The following is a 21,666-nucleotide window of genomic DNA, read 5'->3' as shown; positions in this document are numbered from 1 at the left end:
ATGGATTTTTTTTTTTAACGGACACAAATGTAACAAAGTTAATTTCTTGGCTATTCAGAAATGCAGCCAATTAATTTACCAAGAGGCTCAATTCTATTTTGTAAATTAAAGTATTTAAAAGGTTTCACATGTGATTGATATAAATAATAATTGTGTTGTCTATTATAACAGATGGGGGAAAATGTGGTAATTTGCGAAGAACAAAAACATGAACATTCCAGTATTTTAGATATAAAAAGGACTTTATAGGATGAATGGGACACGTTTTGACAGCACACATGTGCACTCATCGTTGCTGAATTATGATTTAGGGATCTGGGTTATGATTTATAATCTCTCCCATAAATACAGTGCATTTAAACGTCACAATTTGAAGGTGAAACGCGCCCTCTAGTGGTATTAAGAGGAACTGTGCAATAGGGGCAAACAAACCATTTAAAATCGCAAGCGTTCCGCCCACTTGTGTCTGGAAGTGCAACATATCGTGCCAATAGCGAAACAAAAATATATTTAACGCAGGAAATGTGTATTTATTTAATATAAACCCAACCCTCATGTTCGGGCAGCGGAACGCAGCGGCTAGCGTGGCAAGGACTCCCCCTCGTGGCCTACATGTTCAAAACAGGTTTTGCGCAAGAAATGCATTTTAAAAAAAAATGTCTTTTCGCTCGTTCGATTTGCTAGTATAATAAAACTCGGCAGATTTTTCTCTCTAGCGCTTTAAAAGTAAGATTAAATGTATCTGTAGAGAACCTCAGCATACAGTACAGTCAATTGCACGAGGAGATGCCGCTGCCGGGTCGTCAATTTTATTATACGCTGTATCCAGCAGACGGCGGTCGACCAACTATCGCGAGAACATCTTCACCGTGAACGAGGTCTGCGTACGAACATGCGTGTGACGTGTGACGCCGGGTACGTCACTTGTACATGCACTTAACGTACTGACGTGACAACCGAGTTTTGCTCTGTCGTACTCGGTACGGAGAAGTTGAACGTTTTCGAACGCGCGGCAGCAGTACTGAAAAGCAGTTCGTTCGAACCCCAAGAGCGGGTCCCGGAATCAAGAAGGAGCATCCATGAGCGCTGTGGAGGAGCAGCCAGGCTTCTCGGCTAGCTGCTTATGTTGATGGTGAAGAAGAGCGTCCAGATGGAGGTGGTGGACAGCCCGCTGAACCTGGTGAGTTGGTTGGTGTTGTAGCCGCGGGTAGTTACTGTGTGTTAGCTCGTTCGCTAGCCGCCGGTGAGTCTGACCGAAACCCTCGGCTGTCCTGCCTGGCTGTACCTAACCGTCCCGTCGGTCCTGTCCCGTCCCCGCGCCGCTGGACTGGACACGACGACTTTTCCGTTTGTCGCTTCACAGCCTGCTGCTGTCGTGGAGACACGACGAGCCAAGCCCAGTTAGCTTACGCTTGAGCCGGGCTGCTTCCGTTCGCCGAGCCCTGCGCCGGCGCTGTTAACTTCCAGCGCGCTGTGTCTGGACCGAGCCGGCGGTGACCCGGAAGTGAAACGCGCCGTGTCCCCTAAAAGGGCACGATCGTCTGCGTTCGAACTTCGACCAGCTGAGCTACACAGCTGTGTCAAGTGTGTCTGACCTTTTGGCTTTAGTTTAAACGTTGACCTGAACTTCTCGCTCTCGCTGTGTTTCCTGCTGTCTTAATGTTTGCTCTGCTAGTATTGCAGCTCACATGATGATGTAAGAATGCCGCGTGGTGGTGTCGCGCGCGCTCTTGCACTCAGATGACCGCGCGAGCAGCACAGACTCAGACTGAGTGACTTTTTTTTTTTTCCTCGGGGCCCAGAAATGACTTTAACTAAAGCACTTTAAATAGCTCCGAGCTTCTGTTTCAGTGAAAACAGCACTGACTGAGGGATACGAGCTGTAAACACTGACTGTGGAGGCCAGTTCAGTTGAACTAAGGCGGTCCTGCAGCGTTTTACTCCCATCTGGTGTAAATCCAGGTAAATGTGGTCGATTCCCTTTCACTCACTGCAGATACAAATTTTAGGAAGTCGGTAAGCAGGAGGGGGGAGAAAGTGTTTTTAAAGAAATGAACTGGAAATTAGATACCGTCTAGATATAGTCGGGCTCACTTCCACTCACAGCTTGGGTTCTGGAACCACTCTTCTCGATCGAGGGTGGACTCTCCACTATTCTGGCGTTGCCCAAGGTGAGAGGCGGCGGGCGGGTGTGGGCTTATTAATAGCCCCCCAGTTCAGCCGCCATGTGTTGGAGTCTACCCCGGTGAATGAGAGGGTCGTCTCCCTACGCCTTCGGGTCAGGGAACGGTCTCTCACTGTCGTTTGTGCTTATGCGCCTAGCGGCAGTGTAGAGTACCCGGCCTTTTTAGAGTCCCTGGGGGGTGTGCTGGAAAGCGCTCCCACTGGGGACTCTGTCGTTCTACTGGGGGACTTTAACGCCCACGTGGGCAGCGACAGTGATACCTGGAGGGGCGTGATTGGGAGGAACGGCCTCCCTGATCTGAACCCGAGCGGTGAGTTGTTATTGGATTTCTGTGCTAGTCGCGGTTTATCCATAACGAACACCATGTTCATGCATAAGGGTGTCCATCAGTGCACTTGGCACCAGGACATCCTAGGTCGGAGGTCGATGATCGACTTTGTAGTCGTTTCTTCTGACCTTCGGCCATATGTCTTGGACACTCGGGTGAAGAGAGGGGCTGAGCTGTCAACTGATCACCACCTGGTGGTGAGTTGGATTCGATGGCGGGGGAAAAAGCTGGACAGACCTGGCAGGCCCAAACGCATAGTGAGGGTCTGTTGGGAACGTTTGGCGAAGGCCCCTGTCAGAGAGGTCTTCAACTCCCACCTCTGACAGAGCTTCAACCAGGTCCCGAGGGAGGTGGGGGACATCGAGTCCAAATGGACTATGTTCCGCACCTCCATTGTCGGGGCGGCGGTTCGGAGCTGCGGCCATAAGGTCTCCGGTGCCTGTCGCGGCGGCAATCCCCGAACACGGTGGTGGACACCGGAAGTAAGGGATGCCGTCAAGCTGAAGAAGGAGTTCTATCGGGCCTGGCTGGCTCATGAGACTCCTGAAGCAGCTGACAGGTACCGACGGGCCAAACGGAGCGCGGCTCTGGCAGTCGCCGCGGCAAAAACTCGGGCTTGGGAGGAGTTCGGTGAGGCCATGGAGGAAGACTTTCGGTCGGCCTCAAAGAGATTCTGGCAAACCGTCCGGCGACTCAGAGGGGGGAAACGGTGTTCCACGAACACTGTTTACAGTGGAAGTGGTGCGCTGCTGACCTCAGCTGAGGATGTCCTCGGGCGGTGGAAGGAGTACTTTGAGGATCTCCTCAATCCCTCCGACACGCCTTCCGTAGAGGAAGCTGAGGCTGGGGACTCGGAGGGGGACTCGTCCATTACCCTGGCTGAAGTTGCTGAGGTAGTCAAAAAACTCCTCGGTGGCAAGGCTCCGGGGGTGGATGAGATCCGCCCCGAGTTTCTCAAGTCTCTGGATGTTGTGGGGCTGTCTTGGCTGACACGCCTCTGCAGCATCGCGTGGAGTTCGGGAACGGTGCCTCTGGACTGGCAGACCGGGGTGGTGGTCCCTCTTTTTAAGAAGGGGGACCGGAGATTGTGTTCCAACTACAGGGGGATCACACTCCTTAGCCTCCCTGGGAAAGTCTATGCCAGGGTACTGGAAAGGAGAATCCGACCGATAGTCGAACCTCGGATTCAGGAGGAGCAATGCGGTTTTCGCCCTGGCCGTGGAACACTGGACCAGCTCTATACCCTCACTAGGGTGCTGGAGGGTTCGTGGGAGTTTGCCCAACCAGTCCATATGTGTTTTGTGGACTTGGAGAAGGCATTCGACCGTGTCCCTCGTGGCATCCTATGGGGGTACTTCGGGATTATGGGGTTCGGGGCTCGTTGCTACGGGTTGTTCGTTCCCTGTATGACCGGAGCAGGAGCTTGGTTCGCATTGCCGGCAGTAAGTCAGACCTGTTCCCGGTGCATGTTGCACTCCGCCAGGGCTGCCCTTTGTCACCGATTCTGTTCATTATCTTTATGGACAGAATTTCTAGGCGCAGTCAGGGAACGGAGGGTGTCTGTTTTGGTGGCCGCGAGATCTCGTCTCTGCTTTTTGCGGACGATGTGGTCCTGTTGGCTTCATCAAGTCAAGACTTGCAGCGTGCACTGGAGAGGTTTGCAGCCGAGTGCGAAGCGGCGGGGATGAGAATCAGCACCTCCAAATCCGAGGCCATGGTTCTCAGTCGGAAAAAGGTGGATTGCCCCCTCCGGGTTAGGGGGGAGTTGCTCCCTCAAGTGGAGGAGTTTAAGTATCTCGGGGTCTTGTTCACGAGTGAGGGAAAAATGGAGCGGCAGGTTGACAGACGGATCGGTGCGGCGTCCGCAGTAATGCGGTCATTGTACCGGTCTGTTGTGGTGAAGAGGGAGCTGAGTCGTAAGGCGAAGCTCTCAATTTACCGGTCGATCTACGTTCCTACCCTCACCTATGGTCATGAACTCTGGATCATGACCGAAAGAATGAGATCGCGGATACAAGCGGCAGAAATGAGTTTCCTCCGCAGAGTGGCTGGGCGCACCCTTAGGGATAGGGTGAGGAGCTCGGTCACCCGGGAGGAGCTCGGAGTAGAGCCGCTGCTCCTCCGCATCGAGAGGAGCCAGTTGAGGTGGCTCGGGCATCTGTTCCGGATGCCTCCTGGACGCCTCCCTGGGGAGGTGCTCCGGGCTTGTCCCACTGGGAGGAGGCCTCGGGGCAGACCCAGGACACGTTGGAGAGACTATGTCTCCCGGCTGGCCTGGGAACGCCTTGGGGTTCCCCCAGAGGAACTGGAGGAGGTGTGCGGGGAGAGGGAAGTCTGGAGGACTCTGCTCGGACTGCTGCCCCCGCGACCCGGCCCCGGATAAAAGTGGAGGAAGATGGATGGATGGATGAACTGGAAATTGTTCCCATCTAGTAGTGCAGTGGTTAGAGTTACTGTCTTTGGATCCAAAGGTTGCAGGTTCGAATCCCACCTCAGGCTGTAGTGCCCTTGAGCAAGGTACTTAACCTGAGTTACTCCAGAATAAACAGGTAAATAATTGTAAGTATCTTGTAAGTCACTTTGGAGAAAAGCGTCAACTAAATGAATATGTATAACTCAAGTGTAGCCCATGTGCTGATGATCAGCCCTGTACCGTGTTGTACACCATAGTTTACTTTACTTATTCGTCAGACACTTTTCTCTAAAGTGACTTCCAGTGAACTCTATGTAGTGTTATCAGCCCACACACCTTATTCACCGCGGGGACTTACACTGCGTCACTCATCCATACATCAGTGGAATGCACACTATGGGGGAACCTGAACATTATGTTTTTGCACTGTGGGAGGAAACCAGAGCACCCGGAGAAAACCCACGCAGACACGTGGAGAACGTGCAGACTCCACACAGACTGAGCGGAGGTCGAACCCACGTCCTCTAACACCACCCAGGTGCTGCGAGACAGCAGCGTTACTCGCTGTACCACCACGCCACCATAGCTGCGCTCCCTCTCGCTTACACTGCAGGTAACTTGGTGCTCAGGCTTACGAGCTGAAGGCCAGAGGTTCAAATGGAAAATAACCCAGCAGTATACATTTTTACAGCACCTCAGATGAAAGTTCAGTTTAGAAGTTGTTAATAAAATCTGGTGCGTCACTGGCTAGTCGTGTGTGTGTGCGTGTGAGGTTGGTGAGCTTTGCCGAAGCTGGAATTCACAGTATCGCCGATCACCAGATTCCCCTTTGAAGGATATATGATTGCACTCATGGCCTTGTTTTGTACTCCGTTTGTGACGATAACCCTACACTGCACCACGTTTGTGTTCGCATTCATCATCCGATGCTCCTCCTCCTTCTTTCCCTAACAGGCCCATCAGCAGAGCAGGAAAGCCGACCGCTTGTTGGTGGCAGGCAAATATGAAGAAGCCATTGCATGTCATGGGAAAGCTGCAGGTCTGCTGTTTGCGTCGCCGTCATTTTTCTTTTGTCTCTGTACAAAGTAGCTCGTTCTCTCGTTCCTGTAGCCGCTCCTGCCTCTGTGTCGTTGTTATGAAGTCCCCTTCCAGCCGTCACAAGTGAGAAGTGTTCTGCTTTCCTAGCCCACCTCTCCAGAAAGTACCTTGAAAACATGTTGTGAAGTTTTTGACTCGCTGTTGGCACTTCTGGCTTAATGCTACAGTGATTTGGCAACATCAGTTTATTATTACTATTACTATTATTTATTCACATACAGTACTATGCAAAAGTTTTAGGCACTTGGGTAAAAAGCTATAAAGTGAGAATGAGTCCAAAAATAATGCTCTTAATATATAAACTTCCTACAAAGCTCAGCAACCATCCATTGTCAACAAGCGCTTGTCCCGAGGACGAGCACTTTGTGTCTTGTCGCCGTACTCACTCTTACCATGGTGTAAGATCTGAAAGTTAAAACCTCACATTTTCAGTACGTTTGTCCGTCGCTCTGTTTTACTACCTCTATACAGCTGTTCCTGCTTCACTTAATTGCTGTGCCATTCAAAGACCTCAGATTCTCTATTTAGAAAGTGGTTTATTATTATTTTACTTTTTCTTTAGCGACATACAAAACCCGTACTGTAATACTGCAACTTTTTGCAGAAGGAATGCTTGGAAATCTAAAATTTGCTCTTTCCCATTGACACTAATGCAGAAGACATTAAATAACCGTGTAAAACAAACATTTTTGTGAAACATCTAAGTGCCTAAGACTTGTGCACAATGCTGTATGTGAAGCTCTTCTTCAAAGTGGCTTACAGTGTTGGCGTTTTCATACTAAGCTTTTTACAACGATTTCCTCCTTCATGCAGCAGTGTCATTTTTCTTGTATCAATTCCGAGTGAGTGCTCTTAAGGGACCTGCCCCAGGAGGCAGGGCTCGAACCACTGCGCCACCTTTGAAACCCACGAGTGGTACTGGCAGTGGGCTCCACTCATCCCGTGTAAACGCTTGGCAGATGTGTAAATATCCATCAGCCAACCAGAGTAACAGCGTTTAAAAAGTGTAGGTTATCGAGTAAAACTTGTTTAATAGACTAGTTCAAGGAATGGCACAGAACACATACTAATTTTATTCAGTATATTTTTTTTTACTTTTGGACTGTGTTCATATTGTAGACTCTTTATGCTATACATTTATTCATATTTGTGTATCTTATAATATTTAAAAAAAAAAAAAAAAAAAAATTGGTGGGAGGGCATCGGGATTTGTCTATCCTGCGTCTTATGCACCTACCAGAACGATGAACCTCGGTGCAGCAAGTGGTAGGGAACAAACTAGGTTTGCTTGAGACTTTCATGTCTGCAGCTTTGTCTCCTTCTCAATGTAATGCGTAAATTGTACTCTTGCTGAGATGTGCGTCGCTTTGGACGAAAGCATCTGTTAAATGAATAAATGTAAATGTATTAGCACATTTCTTTGCTGCTATTTTTTTCTCCCCTTTCAGTGTCATTATCTTCCGTTCATTCTTTCATTGTTGTGATTTAATGTAGTTTTTATATTTATTGTAATTTTTTGCTCTTGCTGAATGGTGTTTTTTTTTCTTTTTCAAGTGCTTTGTGAAGCTAGTGTTAAAGCTATTGTACAAAATAGGGATTATTCAAGAAGATAAATGTAAAAACTAGATTATTTTACAGTTAGTGCTGTTGCATTGAGTTGTGTGAAATGCAGATGTACATGACAGCGGAAGTAGGGCTGCGGACACCACCTGAAACACTGAGTTTTGCCAGATGTTGGCAGGGAAAGTATGACCATATTTGAGAAGTGTGTGAAGCTCTGACAAAGTAAGTAGAACGTCTCGGTCGCAGGCTTTGTACGTAAGGAGAATTAGTTGATAAAACGGTCCTCTTTGAGAGGTGTCCTTTAACCACTTATAAAGTGGGTGATTGATACTTTCACACCTTCAGAAATTGCTCTAAAGTAAGATGTGCATTTTTTGTGCTGTTTTTAGGCCTCCTGGAGGAAGCCATAACGCTCACGCAGTGTGAACAGGTACGATGTCAGATTCTGTTACTTCCAAGTTGTTTCTGTAAAATAGAATTTCTAGGCTTTGATCAAGAAAACTACAGTAAAATTGAATGTTATGCTTAAGGGGTGACATGTTGTTTGTCAGTCCCTGTACGTTGTGTGTAAATTGTGGATTTGGCTGACGTGAGATTTGAAGAAGCTGGTGTAGAAACATTTAGCAAATGTGATGAGTGAAGCAGACGGAACCCCGCTTCCTCTGACAGAACTGCATTGTATTCTCACTCCACTGAGCCACTGAGCCTTTGTCTCTGCGACAGCATGGCACAGCTGTGCAGCGTGATGCGCTCTGAACGTTTTTGTCTGTTCTCTGGGTATCAGGCTCAGCTGTCGCTGGTGCTCCAGAGGGACAGCCACATCAAGCAGCAGCGGCTGATTGAGGAGAAGTGGAAGCGGGCCAGGCGGGAGGGCAAGCCTCGGGTCCTCAAGGCCAGCTCGGTCCCTTCAACGGAGCAGGTTCCGCCCTCCCGACCGCAGCCATCTGCCTCGGGCGCCGTTGCAGACAACCCTGAGCGCGAGTACGACACCTGGCTGTACCTGCTGCAGAACAAGGGCCCGTCGCAGGAGCACTGTCCCGGCAGCAAGGCTTTGAAGGACGACAAAACCCGGCTGGAGGAGCAAGAGACTGCGATCGCAGAGCTCCGCAAGCTGGTGGACGACCTGCTGGCCAAGAACGAGCGGCTGATGCAGGAGAACCTGCGGCTGCAGGCGGAGAACGCTCGGCTGAAGAGGGAGCCGTATGCAGACGCAGACCTGGTGGAGGGCTCGGAGCTCTGGGTCCTGCCAGAGGAGCGCAAGAGCAGGGATATTCCCATCCCGCACCTCCCGCCACTGGAAATGCCAACTCAGGACATCTCCATGGAGCTGCCCGAGGACATCCGGAATGAGCTGCAGGAGCTGCTGGACAGAGACATGCTGTAGGATCTGGCCACTTGCGCGTGATGAAGGGACGCTGCGGCTCATGGGGATAAGGAAGCATCTCCCTGGAGGTGTTCTGTGGTAGCCTAGCGTATGGCGGCCACGTGGTGGTGCAAGTGCTGCTTCTCCAAGTCCCCTTGCGTTTTTTTCCTCTCCCCTTCGGCCAGCAACTCCCAGGTTCTGCAGCTCATTCGCTCGATAATCTTTTGCAGGATTTGTGCCTTTGAATACTTCAGCAAAACTGTACGAAGGCCAAGGCAACAAGTGAAACAAGAAAAGGGACTGATGAAGGAGCCTTTGGCTCCTTGTCGGGAAGCTCTGACGGCCAGAGGTGATTCTCGCTTAATTTTCTCATTGTTTCCATGGAAAAAACAAGGAATCTGTGACATTGTTTCCAGGGCTCGAGCCAGCACTCATAGATGGCGGCTGAGGCTTTGGCAAAAAAAAACAAGTGGGTTTACGGCAAAGCGTCCCAGTGGAGGGACCGCGGGGCTGTTGTGTAGAAGGAAACAAACACTGTGATTTACATCCGTGATTTGTTGACGTTTGTTGTCTGCTTGGCTTCTGGCCCAAGTGCCCCTCCCCTAGTCGTCCCCTTTTTTAAACATGCACATACGAAGATGTGGAATCATAGCAGCTGTAGAATATGTTGTTTTCAAGACCGTGAACGTGTGTGTGTGTGTGTGTGTGTGTGTGTGTGAATGAGAGCGAGCGAGCGAGCGAGCGAGAAATGTCTCCCTTCTGTGTTCTGGCAGTTTCATGGTAATCCTGTGAAAGCAGAACGTAGGCTTTAATCCACGGTCACAGTGGGGCAGTGTGACCCTGTCGTCCAGTAGTGCTCGGCGGTTTTTTTTTTTTTTTTTTTTTTAAAAAAAACATTTATCATGCAACTTTTTTTTGTTCATTTGTCTCTTGGAGAAGGTGGTCTTTTGGCGCTAGCAGCTTATCGGGCCGCCCACAGGGGATGGACAGCATGCATGTGGTCATCGCCACCGCTGCACAAACGCAGGAAAACGGCTTCAGCACCAAACATTTTCATAAGCCATGAGTCACAACATGTGGATGAAAGGAGCAGCCATTGAAAGCCTGCCGTGAGGTACCTCATCTTTTTTTTTTTTTTTGTCTTGATTTTACTGTAATCAGGCAACTGATGGAATATTCAACATTTTCAGGTAATTGAATAGAGTGGTTAAATGTAACTGATAGTGTGTGTGTGTGTGTGTGTGTGTGTGTGTGTGTGTGTATAATATATATACACACACACACACACACACACACACACAGAGAGAGAGGATGTATATCAGCGTGTGTAGCCTGTTTGACACAAACGTGCCAGAAGCTCCAGAAATAAGTTAAGCAATGCAACTCATAAAACAAGTTTTCTTTCAGATTGAGGGAACCAAATCCAGTGTTGTGTGTGTGTGTGTGTGTGTGTGTGTGTGTGTGTGTGTGTGTGTGTGTGTAAATCAGTTTACAAACAGTAATCAGGGTGCATTTATTTTGTTTTGTACTTTTGCTTGATGTACATCTAAAACAAAGTTGTGCTATCAATTCTCAGTAACCATGAATGTTAACTTTTTGGTGATGCATGAATGATACTTCTAGTTCTAAGTATACAATCTCTAAAATATTAAATAAGATTTTGTTTAGTGCTTTGTGGTTGCTGCTTTATTTGACATATCTGCCATTCCATGTAGTCTCGTACAGAGGTTGCGTAGCTCTGGTCCACAACTGAAGATTTTTGGTACATTTGTGCCGCGAGGACATGACGTGCGTAACAAGTTGTTCTAATTGAAATTGAAATCAAGCAGCCTGAACAGTTAAGGAGACGTTCCTGAAAACCTCTGCAAGTTTTTAGCTGATTTGAGGCACCAAACTCCAGAAGTGGCACGAAGAGTGAGGAGAACCGACTAGACTGTTGTTACTGTTGTAAAGTGTGCAGTTTTTGTTTTCCTTATCGTGTCATTTAGAGAATGCAGTTGAACCCCAACTTACAAGTGTACTCATTTTGTAAGTGAAACGACAGTGCGGCCCAGGGGCTTGTTTTCACTTCTGTATGCAGGTACCAGTGTAATATGCACCAGAAATTACCGTGGTATTGGACTCAGACAGAGGGTCAGTAGAGGTTGTTCATCTACTATTTCTGTACCTTCTCCAATTTTTTGAAAAACTTGGGGCACATGTTGAATTGCTGTTTGAGAAATATTGCTCAAAAGTTTGACGTGAAAGGTTGCCGGGGAGCATCTGTACCGGACCCTCTTGAATTGAAGTGGTACAAACCACAGAACTGCATCAATTGAGTCACTTAAACGGTGTGCCACTAGATGGCAGTAGAATGACTTTAGACCATAAACATGTCTGGAGTATTTTTTTTAGTATTAGTAGCAGACATCCAAAGAAGTACTTCCGGTTCTGATCAGTGGGGTAACAACCAAATTAGTGAGAGGGTGGAAAAAATTGCTGTGAACAATTGTGTATATACAAATATTTTGCAGTAGCTGTGTAAATAGCTGTAAGTAGCTTGACTTTTGCTCTGGAGAAAAGCATGAGCTGAATGAATAAATGCAAATACCTGAAGGAAACCGAAAAGTGCCCAAGCCTGAGCAGCGCCGCTCGAGGCCTTCTGGGCCCGCAGGAGAGCGAGCCAAGGCACTGGTCATGTGCGATGGTGGCGGTGGCAGCAGAATATTAATTTAGGAGTAGCAGCATTTGACGTGCATAGACTGTTAAGCAGTGGTTCAGACAGCTGGGCGGAGACAGGAAAGCACCTCCCCTCCCCTCCCCCCTCTGTGGATTTTCACAGTGTAATTAGTGCATCAGCTTACTGGGGTGTGTCGCCTCTGTGGCTTGGACTAAAGCTGTAAATGTGTGTGTGTCATTACAGGTTATGCTATCTGGAGTGTTAGTGTGCACTCCTGCTCTGTAAATAGCCAGTTCATATTTATTTATACCAAGTTTGATTGGGGCACAGAGGACACAGGACCACCACCACCACCCCCCCATCCCCCACTAGAAGCAAACATCACGGCCGTAAGACATTACAGGTGAGCAAAGGAGATGTCTGGGACAGACTTTGATAAATCCATTTTAATGGACAATGTAAAAGCCCTTTGAACTTCAATGTACAAAGCCCATAACACTTGCACTTTTAAAATTTGAAATTGAAGCAAGCCATGTTTTAAAAAAATACATCATTGAATGTATATATGTATATATTTACACAGCATACTAAGTTATTTAACTTTAAAAGTTCACCATATTAAATTTAACAAAATGAGATTTTTCAATAAATTACAACTTCTGTAAATGTCTCCATTTTACAATGAATACTTTTTTTTTAATAAAATGCAGAAAGTTTTTCTTAGCCTTTTTTTTTTTTTTTTTTTTTTTTACAGCTAACTTTACATTGTTTACAACAGTTTGGCAGTTAATTGTCAAAAAGATATGGCATGAGGACTGCAATTCAGCAAAAATTCCCAAGAACAGGCAATAGCTGGTGTCTGTATCCTCTCTCACAGTAACTGTCTCAATGTAGTGAACGGTATCGCAATTGACTTAGCAAACTGTACAGGTCACATTTACATTTGATCTATAACATAGCATAGAACTCTTAAAAAATAAATACATTGTTAATTTCACCAAAACAATATACATTATGAAATAAAACAAAAACACCAGAGGGAACAGCAAAGCTGCTGACTTGCGGATTATCTTCAGACTTGCATTGAATCACAGTTACCTGATGCTCTGGACTATACTGCTATGGTGTCAGTAACAAATAAATACCTTTAACTCTGCTTGGCACTGGAGGTTCGTGATGCAAAGGTTAGTGTGCATATTTCATGTTACATGATGAACGTGTGAGCGGCAGCGGCGAAAGGACAGTGTCATGAGTTCTCTTCATCCAGCTCCTCGGCACAGCACCTCTTCAGTGTTCCCACCGCATTCTTCACACAGTGATAGAAGATGTTCTTGACCTAGAAAAGATGGCAGGCTGTTCAATAACCACTCATCCCTGACTCATACAGGAAGAGACTAAATAAACCCAAAAAGAAAAACAGTGGTGGTGGTGGGTGGGGGGATGACATAGACACTTAGTTGTGGGAGGACTTGCATTACAACTGAAGAAAAGACAATGTTCTGTGTGTTCAACAGAGAAGGATTTCATCAAATTGTACAAGGAGCCATTAAGTTATGCCACCATTTGCAGAACAGTACGCACTGGCGGCGGGGGGGAGGTTGGAGACAGGCTGTCGTTCCAATAATTTCAGCAATGAAGGCTCACAAAAGCAAAGCCTGCTCTGGACGTAATTAGGAAAGACTTCATACTGACACCACAAAACATTTCCTGTATCAAGTCATCAGGAAAAATTCACAAAGTGATGGGAAAGAATGACTGTCAAGGAAGATGTGCATCTGATAGATGACTCAGGGGGTTGACTCAAGTCAGACTGAGCAGAGGGGCAGTAACAAAGGGCTGGGTGATGAACAATGAGGAACAGGTCTGTCTCATTCTCACCTGTAGCTTATCTTCATAGTTAATATCTTCTTTGGATGACCTCAGTTCCTGCGTTAGATGAAATGAGTGCACCACGTGTTCCGGAGAGACAAAGTCATTGATCACCTGGACACAGCTGTGGAGGTTCTGCACCTGAGAAATGATAGAGAAGCACATTACCTCAGGAGCTCAGCGGACACAGGAAGCGAATGACACATGGATATTTGAGCTCTTTAAAGGAAACACCAACTGGTGGGTGGGACACAGGGGCTAACAGTTCAACAGGGAGAGAATCATCTGCTGATCAGACCTGATGCAGCGCCCCTGCAGGGATGAGAATGGAATCGCCTAGGAACTGAACCACCGTCCAGCCCTGGACACCCTGCTCCTCCAGCAGCCGCTGACGCAGCTTCCGGTTCAGGTACCATCCAGGCTCGCGTATTGGGTCCTGCTCAGGTGGCACCTCAACGCCCTGCTCCTTGGCAACCTGCCATAACAGCACACAGTCTGCGGTCGTGCCAACATCTATGTTTTTCTCCTTTGTGTTCTGCATGTCCACACCTTTGCATTAAACTTGAGACAAACTGATTCGTAACTCACTTCCTCGATACCTTTAACTTATGAAATTCACATCATCTTATGTATATCCTCAACCCAAAGCCTAATCCAAATATTCCTCATGTCAGACAAAAAGGACAAAAGTTCATGTGTAAAGAAGTAATTAAAAAGTGTCCCCTATAAAGCTTTCTCTGGAGACAGTGATGCATTTTATAAGCAAATTTGTGGAAAAAGAACCCAAGTCACCACAGAACATTCAGTTTCAGTGAATCACCAAATCATTACAAGAAGAATGGGGGGGGAAAAAACTGAAAATAACCTTGTAGAGGAACTCTTTAATTTTCTCCACATCTTTGCTCCCATAGATGTGCCACAAGGCTCCCGGAGTTTCACTGGAGTCTTTCAATCTCTTCTTCAGATTTTCATCCAGATCCTCTTCCTCCAGCCTCTTCAATACACCTATGAAGACACAAACACCACTGATGCACGCTCCACTTTCTGCCGCTGAAAGTTAGCATACTATAAAGAGGCAGGAGACAGGACTGAGGCAGAGGGGGAAAGCGGAGTTCCGTGTCTAGGAAGGCCTTTTCCTTTGACAGATGCCAGAACACAGGTAAGCAGGGAAGGAAGCTTGTGAGCAGCACATCCAGCCATGACAAGTGCAAACATCTGCAGAATGGCAGGTCAGTTTGTGACAACCCCAAGTGGTACTGCTTTGTTGACTTCTACTGTAAATTTAATTTAATTGTTTTGTTTGGCTTTCAAGATCAAAGCAAATAGATTTCAGAGGTGTTTGCATCATTTCTCCAGAGTCACTCAAATGAGAAATTTTTATTTTTGTTTGTTGCAGTTTTCTCAGGCATGTTAGAACTCAGGGGCGGAGCACATAACTTATTCCAGATGTCTCTGCTTGGGCGCCTGTCCACATTCCATTGTTAAAAGAATTCTTTAATGTCTGCAGCATGCTATTTTTGCACCCCCCACTAAAAAAGTTCTGACCATTACATTCCCACCACAAAAAAAAGGGAGGGAAATCGGTGTAGTTTTTTGCTCTCTAAGGAACTGCCCAACTGCAGCAAATGGCTGAGACCGTCTTCATTTTTAACTAATCCTAATGTAGTTGGAAGTGAAATGTGCAGAAATCAATGACAGCCCAACCTGTTTTTGAGAGGACTCCATTTCCTTTGGCTACACCCACATAGACCAGGACACTCATGATGTCAGACACCTCCAGGTGAAGATTGGCTGTTCCAAAATCTTGCTCTTGGGAGGCAGCAACACCTGGGCAAGAACAGGCAAAAAGGAAATTAAGGAGAACGCAAAGATTATTCACCACAAAGAAGGATTAAAGGTCAGAGAACAAAGTGTTTGTAAAGAGTAATTTCTTCATCAGCTTTAAGGTCTCAAAACGGACATGTTCCACATGGCATAATTACAGAACCCAACCTATAGCAGTTCAAATTATTTTCACCTTGGTGAAAAGTGCAAGTAATATTGATAGTAGCTCCTAAACTTCAAGGACACTTGCGTATGACCATAATAAGTAGCGGCCACTTTCTTGGGGGTTTTAGCTTTTGGGATTAATGCGTTTATCCAGACAGCTGGAGACAAGCTCCACAGTTTGTGCATTGAGTATATGTAGCCATGTCTGCTGTACAAGTGAATAAAGTGTGACAACCCTTTTGGAGGAATGCCAAGGCTGAGATCCAGTACCGTATGCACAGCACAGACGTGGGCCTAGGTCTGGCCGCACGAAAAAGGTGGGCAGATGGGAGGCCAGGTTGAGGTTCCCCTCAGGGTCCGAGTACTCAGGAAGGGGGAGATTTTTCATGAGGTCGTCATACCTGCAGTAAGAAGCTATTAGAGCAAGCAGAGGAAAAACAGAGTGCATAATGTCAGCTGAGAGCCCACCGGATCCCTGTAGGCACATACCGTGAAGGCATGAGGGCCATGAACTCCTCTCCCGATGGCCAATCCTTGAGCCTATAGACCACGGTGTCCCCATCTTTGGACTTTGGCCGTTCTGCAGGCAGAAGGCAGCAGCATTTTATGACATCAAGTACAGGGTTAGCGATACCGAGGGCTTAACTAAGGCTGTCACGAGGGGGCAATTCACTCACTGGTCAAGTCCTCAAAGCCATCCCAGAATTCCTTGATGCCAGAGTTGGAAACCACACCATCCTTGCAGTTTAAAAGGTCTCCTTGATGGTCTGCAAATTCCTGGTTAAAGGATTCTGCCTTCCATAAATTGCTGTTCAACTTCTTGTGTACCCCTGACACCAAAACAGGCTGAAAAAACATTTTGAAAAAAAAAAAAAAAGAGTGCAATTAAATTTTTTGTGGCAAAAATGTTGACAATGTAGCATGAAACCCCCCCGCAACATTTTTCCAGCCATATTTCAACTTGGTATGAGTGTAATAAATCAATGGAGGAAATAAAAATTACATCACTACTTGTGATTATGTTCATATGGCAGCAGTTCTGGAACCAACATTTTCTGGCTATGCCTTCTAGAGTTCTTATGGTACGGGGGAAAAAAAAAAAATGTTGACGACTCCATTCTGGCAGCTTTAGTAATCCTACCCTTAGAAAGAGCTGTGTGAAAGCTTGTGTCTGAAAAATGAGGAAAAGTAAGTGTGATGCCATCTGAAAGACACTAAAGGAGACCTCAAACAACTTTCAATCATATTTACCAGATGTTTTCACAAGTTGCCTCCGCACTATGTTAAAGCTGCTTCCATGATGCCATTTTCATCTTTTTTTTTTTTTTTTAAAACAAGACTGACAAAAAGCAATCTTCAGTTTTACACACAGCAGATTTTAACTTTTAAAAAAACTACAAAATGCAGTATAAAGAAAACTATACGTTATAGTTACAAACTGTATGCTGTGGAACATATGGTCCAAGGATGTAAGCAAGTTTTGTACGAATAAGAAATGACTACCCAAGTTATTTAACAAGGCTTATTCCTGAATATACTAAGAAATGACTGAGAAATAAATGTTTTTTTTTTTCCCCATTTAGGTGATTGCTTTCTCCAAAGCAACTGCATTAAGGTACTTACAAGGACTTACTGATTTATGCAGCTGGGTCATTTTTACTAGAGCATTTCAGGGTAACTGCCTTTATCAAGAGTTCTACAGCAGGATGTGGAACTGAAATCTGGGTCCATCAAGTGCAAGATGACTTCTAAAATACTGCCCTACCTGCTGTCTCATATTTACACTCATCAAAAAATTGCCAAACCTTTCATTTTAAGCAGTTTTAAAACCCTCTGCATCAAAATCAAACAAACAGGTATTATCCGAATCACCCTGCAGGAAAGAAAACAAAATATGGAGAAGCTATACAACAGCACAATAACCTGTCCCCAATGCAAAACAAGAGCTGCAAGAAGTACAAAAAGTACACAGAGCAGGAGTATAAATCCATTCATATCCACCCTATCTTCTGCTGTTCTACCCCACCTAAGGGGGCAGTCCCACGGCTTCATCGCTCACCTGCCCCTGTCTCCAGCACTCTCTGAAGAGCTTCCAGTTGTTGGCATTGCGGTGGTCCTTGAGCCAGAGCAGCCGGCGCTCATATAACCAAGTGTGGGGTATGTCAGCATGAGACCGGGTAGGTTCTCCAGCACCAGGCTTCTTGCGATCTCCCCGGGCCTCTTCACCCACCTCCTCCTTCAGGCCCTGCTTGGCTGAGCGGCTAGCTGGGATCTTGTTCTCCACCACAGAGGCAATGATGTCATCTAGGATGTTGGGCATGCTACGGCCACTTTTGCCAGTCTGTCAAAACAGCAACAAGCTCAGAACAGCAGGTGATGCATCAGTTACTGACAGACTTGTAGCCTGAGAGATGCTGGCTACACTCTAGGAGAAACTAAAACAAAAGGGTAAGTTAATAAAATGTATGGGTACAGAAGCAAGCATTCTCCAAAAAAAGGCCTCATTTGTCTACAACCCTCCATAAGCAATCCAACTCTACAAATTACAGTACCAGTGAAAAGTGCAAGTACATGTGGGCAACATCATTACTGGACAAACTGGACCAACGAGTCAAATCAACGCAACATACAAGTGTCTTACATCTGTAGGAACTGTAGCAGACGAGCAGGGAAAACATCTCTCATTTTTTAATGAAATTTGTTCACCAAATACTAAATGTGGGGGGAAAAACTGATTTCCAGCAAAGTGGACTTTGACTTTTAACTCTAAATGGACATAATAAACAGGCCGGCACCTGCGAGGCAGTTGAGTAGACGGGAGCGAAGGCAATGCCGGCATCGGTAGAGCCCAGACGAAGCTTTCCCGCCGTGGTAGTGAGCAGGTCACGCAGAGTAGAGCCCTGTTCCGTACAGTTGGAAACCATGGTAGAGGATCGGCAGTGCAGACTCTCAAGGCTTTCACTGTGTTCCTTCTCCTCCTTCAGCGCCTTGCCTAGGGGAGACTCCTTGTTTTCTGAAAGGAAAACAGGGCCACCCCTCCATTAGACTGCCACATGCAGCAACACCACAACTGACATAGATCTCTTATCTTCCAGTTCTGAAGAGGCTAAAGCAGTGTCAGATTTAGGGGAAATCTGGCTGTCTGGCAGCTATTAATCTAGACCCACTCCCCACAACCCAAACCACAACCTGTTATTGTGCGCCACAGATCCCCAGAACCCTGGTGCTCCCACCTTTCTTCTCCTCTCGGGACTTCTGCTCAGCAAGGTCAGCCAGGAAGTGCAGCGGGGACTGAGATTCGGGCGGACTGGGCTTGCCGTCTGCGCTTGTGTTGCTGGAAGGGCTGTCGCCACCATTGGCCTCCACTTTCTGGGATGGATTTTGAAAGGTATCTGGCTTGCACAGGGAGATCTTGTTGCTATGGTTGAGGACATTCTGCAGTACCTGTAACCATGATCATCCATAATATGATTGTCAAGGCTATGACACACCAGTACATCGCAAAAACAAGCTACAAGTTGGGTCATAATTTTGTACCGATAACACTGTTTCCCCTGGAAATGTTTTCTTGTCTAAACAGTGAAGATGTTTGTAATGTAATGGAGCACTTGATAAATAGTTAAGATGACTGTTAAACTAGAGGGGCGTGGTGCACAGGGGGTTTGGCTGGGTACTGCTCTCTGGTGGGTCTGGGGTTCAAGTTCTGCTTGGGGTGCTTTGCAACAGACTGGCATCCCATCTGGGTTGTATCCCCTCCCCCTCCAGCCTTGCGCCGTGTTGCTGGGTTAGGCTTGCCGCGATCCCGCTTGGGACAAGCGGTTTCAGACAGCGTGTGTGTATGTGTGTGTGTGTGTGTGTGTGTGTGTGTGTGTGTGTGTGTGAGTGAGAGAGATTGTTAAACTGTTCATTCCTGAGAACAATTTTTTAGGTTATTCAAACTGCGGTCATTGTTAGCGTAGGGAATCACTGGCTGAGTTCCCACCCTGTCTGAGATGTAAGGCACTGGGTCTAACTGAAGAGTATAACTGTATGAGATAAGCGATAGGGAGCTGAACACATGTGAAGCTGTCTTCTCTCCACACCTGTGACACTCCATTGGTGGACGGCAACTTGGTGAGGAGCGAGTTGTGCTTCCCAACACACGTGCAGTGCGCCTTGATGCCGTATTTCTCCCTGAGCACGTGCATGGTGTTCACCAGGTCAGTCAGAACTGGGAGCAAAGCAACGAGTGGGTCACAGGTCAGGGTAAAAAGAAGGATGGGTGACCTTTCCTCTAAAAATGCTCAATACATAGTTTATGCTCTTTAAAGCATATCAAGTCATGCCACCACATATATGGGTTTTTAATAATACTAAAAGTTTTTAAAAAAATGTCTATTGGGGGAAGTAAACATCTTGAATCTTAACCACTGAATAAATGAATCTCTGTATCATTATGTTTGGGTTGCCATGATTTTTTTCAGCTTCTCCCACATCTAACAGTCTTTACACAATGCCTATGTTCTCACAAAGTTATTCATTAACATGTCAGGGATAAATCACAGGTTACACTCGGCACAACAACCACTGAAATCTGCATTTATGCTCAGAAGACAAAGTTGATTGGCTTTTTTTTTTTTTTTTGCTTTTATTATTTGCAGCAGAAGCAATGTATTTTTTGGCATCCATTCACAGTGAAACAACTGAGTCCTACCAGTTCCAGGAATAATCTGTGTTGGCATCAGGTGCTTGTGATCATGCGGCTGTCCCTTGACACACTTCAGCCAGGCATACAGCTCTTTGTCTGAAAGACAATAAAACCCATGTTACTGGGGGGTCAAAAGCTTCCCGGGCCTCCACATACACAGCTCAACATGAATAGGACAGCACAAAGGCTGTTCTCTGATCTCAGTCACTTTAACAAACACATCTTTACAGCTGATGTGTTTTGTGCATTGTAGGACAGTGACAAACTACAACTGTACCGTGATATTTTTCTATTGCCATTTATTCTACCACAAATACTCTTGTACATTTCTTCCGGGGACAATAATCAAGATTATTAGTATGAGGATTATTTAACCACTGATGGCAGTGATACAATGTCTCGATGCTCTGTACTGACACACAATACCTGCATCAAATGTTTTTCCATGATAGTCCAGTTCCAGAAGGAAAGAGCACACAAACTACAGCTCCAGCAGGGGGCGAAAAAGCCTAGTTTCCTTCCATGACAGGACGGAACTGAACAGGTTATTGCCACCTTGTCCGTGTGTATACCCCTGAATTCCAGAGGCAGCAGGCAAGGCACCTACCTTTAGAGCTTTTCCTTTCCTTGGCTTTGTAGCAGTCCAGGCAGACAACGAAGCCACACTTCTGACACACCCAGTGAATGTTGAAAAGAGTGGCCTCGCATGCGTCACACATCTCCCGCACACCTCGCACTGCCCTCTTCCACGCCATCTTGGCTGCAATGCAAAGCAATGAAAAAAAAGGAGAGGGGCAGGAAGACAAATTAAGTCAGCATTCAGATTCATGGGTAGTGGCCACCAGCTTTCCAATGACAGATGAAGATGGGGAGGCTTTTTTCTTTAAAAAAAAAAAAAAAAAGGGGGGGGCAAAGGCATTTCCAACAAGGGTAAAAAGAGCATTTCCCCACACAGGGCCCAGTACATTCTGTTGTTATATGTCATTTTCTCAAGACAAACATGGTTCAAACAGCTTTGCTGAAATCATTACCATGCGCTGCCTTTTTCAGTTGATAAAGGGCATTTCTTTTTCTGTCTTTTAAAAACTGAGGCTATAATAACACCATCAACAGCTATTGTAATTCAAAAGAGAACCAACCATCTTTTTTTATCCAGGAGGCAGCATTATTTTCAGTCTTGACGAGCTGACAGAACTTGTCCCCAATGTAGCTCAGAATGTACTTTGAGGTCTCCAGATCAAGCTCACTGTCCTCATACATGTCCGGTACCCAGAGGCTGATCGCTTCGTCATCATACTGATCTGGGGACGAGAAGCCATCTATCCGGATCACTCCATTTTTGCTGTAGGAGAGACTAAGGAAAGAATGACCAGGTTAATTTGGTCGTATTCACAGTTCTTCCCTAAGAAAAATTTCAGTAATGTTCTCACTAATACAGTCAATCACTCTACAGGCTCACAACAAAACTGAGAATTCCCAGACAACACTGCCTAACATGTTATGTTGATCAGT

The 21,666-nt window shown here is 46.3% G+C and overlaps 2 protein-coding genes across 5 annotated transcripts in view; one reads left to right on the top strand and one right to left on the bottom strand.

The window, feature by feature from the left end:
• Positions 1-915: 915 nt before the first annotated feature.
• Positions 916-12,320, top strand: nrbf2b (nuclear receptor binding factor 2b). The gene is made up of 6 exons (XM_018761090.2): positions 916-1,180; positions 5,881-5,965; positions 7,977-8,017; positions 8,372-9,299; positions 9,890-10,064; positions 11,853-12,320. Exons 1-4 carry the CDS (start codon positions 1,124-1,126, stop codon positions 8,969-8,971), a joined length of 783 nt encoding a protein of 260 aa, XP_018616606.1. The 5' UTR covers positions 916-1,123; the 3' UTR covers positions 8,972-9,299; positions 9,890-10,064; positions 11,853-12,320.
• Positions 12,321-12,366: 46 nt separating this feature from the next.
• jmjd1cb (jumonji domain containing 1Cb) overlaps positions 12,367-21,666 on the bottom strand; it is an 86,127-nt gene continuing 76,827 nt past the window's right edge. For all 4 annotated transcript variants that reach the window (XM_029248611.1, XM_029248612.1, XM_029248613.1 and 1 more), the window contains 15 exons: positions 21,294-21,508; positions 20,762-20,914; positions 20,161-20,250; positions 19,550-19,677; positions 18,701-18,911; positions 18,263-18,480; positions 17,527-17,808; positions 16,145-16,313; positions 15,957-16,047; positions 15,738-15,868; positions 15,183-15,305; positions 14,344-14,483; positions 13,777-13,953; positions 13,488-13,619; positions 12,367-12,945 (listed from right to left, as the gene is read on the bottom strand). In XM_029248611.1, the coding sequence (XP_029104444.1) occupies positions 12,856-12,945; positions 13,488-13,619; positions 13,777-13,953; positions 14,344-14,483; positions 15,183-15,305; positions 15,738-15,868; positions 15,957-16,047; positions 16,145-16,313; positions 17,527-17,808; positions 18,263-18,480; positions 18,701-18,911; positions 19,550-19,677; positions 20,161-20,250; positions 20,762-20,914; positions 21,294-21,508 (2,350 nt within the window). In that variant the 3' untranslated portion in view covers positions 12,367-12,855. The remainder of the gene's footprint in view (positions 12,946-13,487; positions 13,620-13,776; positions 13,954-14,343; positions 14,484-15,182; positions 15,306-15,737; positions 15,869-15,956; positions 16,048-16,144; positions 16,314-17,526; positions 17,809-18,262; positions 18,481-18,700; positions 18,912-19,549; positions 19,678-20,160; positions 20,251-20,761; positions 20,915-21,293; positions 21,509-21,666) is intronic.

Source organism: Scleropages formosus, chromosome 24 (assembly GCF_900964775.1).
Source record: "Scleropages formosus chromosome 24, fSclFor1.1, whole genome shotgun sequence".
Lineage (NCBI taxonomy): Eukaryota > Metazoa > Chordata > Actinopteri > Osteoglossiformes > Osteoglossidae > Scleropages > Scleropages formosus.
The sequence above is the reverse complement of the archived record's forward strand: the minus strand, read 5'-3'. Positions and strand labels throughout refer to the sequence as shown.

Coding starts and splice junctions, on each gene's coding strand:
- nrbf2b (XM_018761090.2), top strand. CDS start 1,124: ATGTTGATGGTGAAGAAGAGCGTCCAGATGGAGGTGGTGGACAGCCCG. Junction 1,181..5,880: donor TGGACAGCCCGCTGAACCTG/GTGAGTTGGTTG, acceptor TTTCCCTAACAG/GCCCATCAGCAGAGCAGGAA. Junction 5,966..7,976: donor ATGTCATGGGAAAGCTGCAG/GTCTGCTGTTTG, acceptor TGCTGTTTTTAG/GCCTCCTGGAGGAAGCCATA.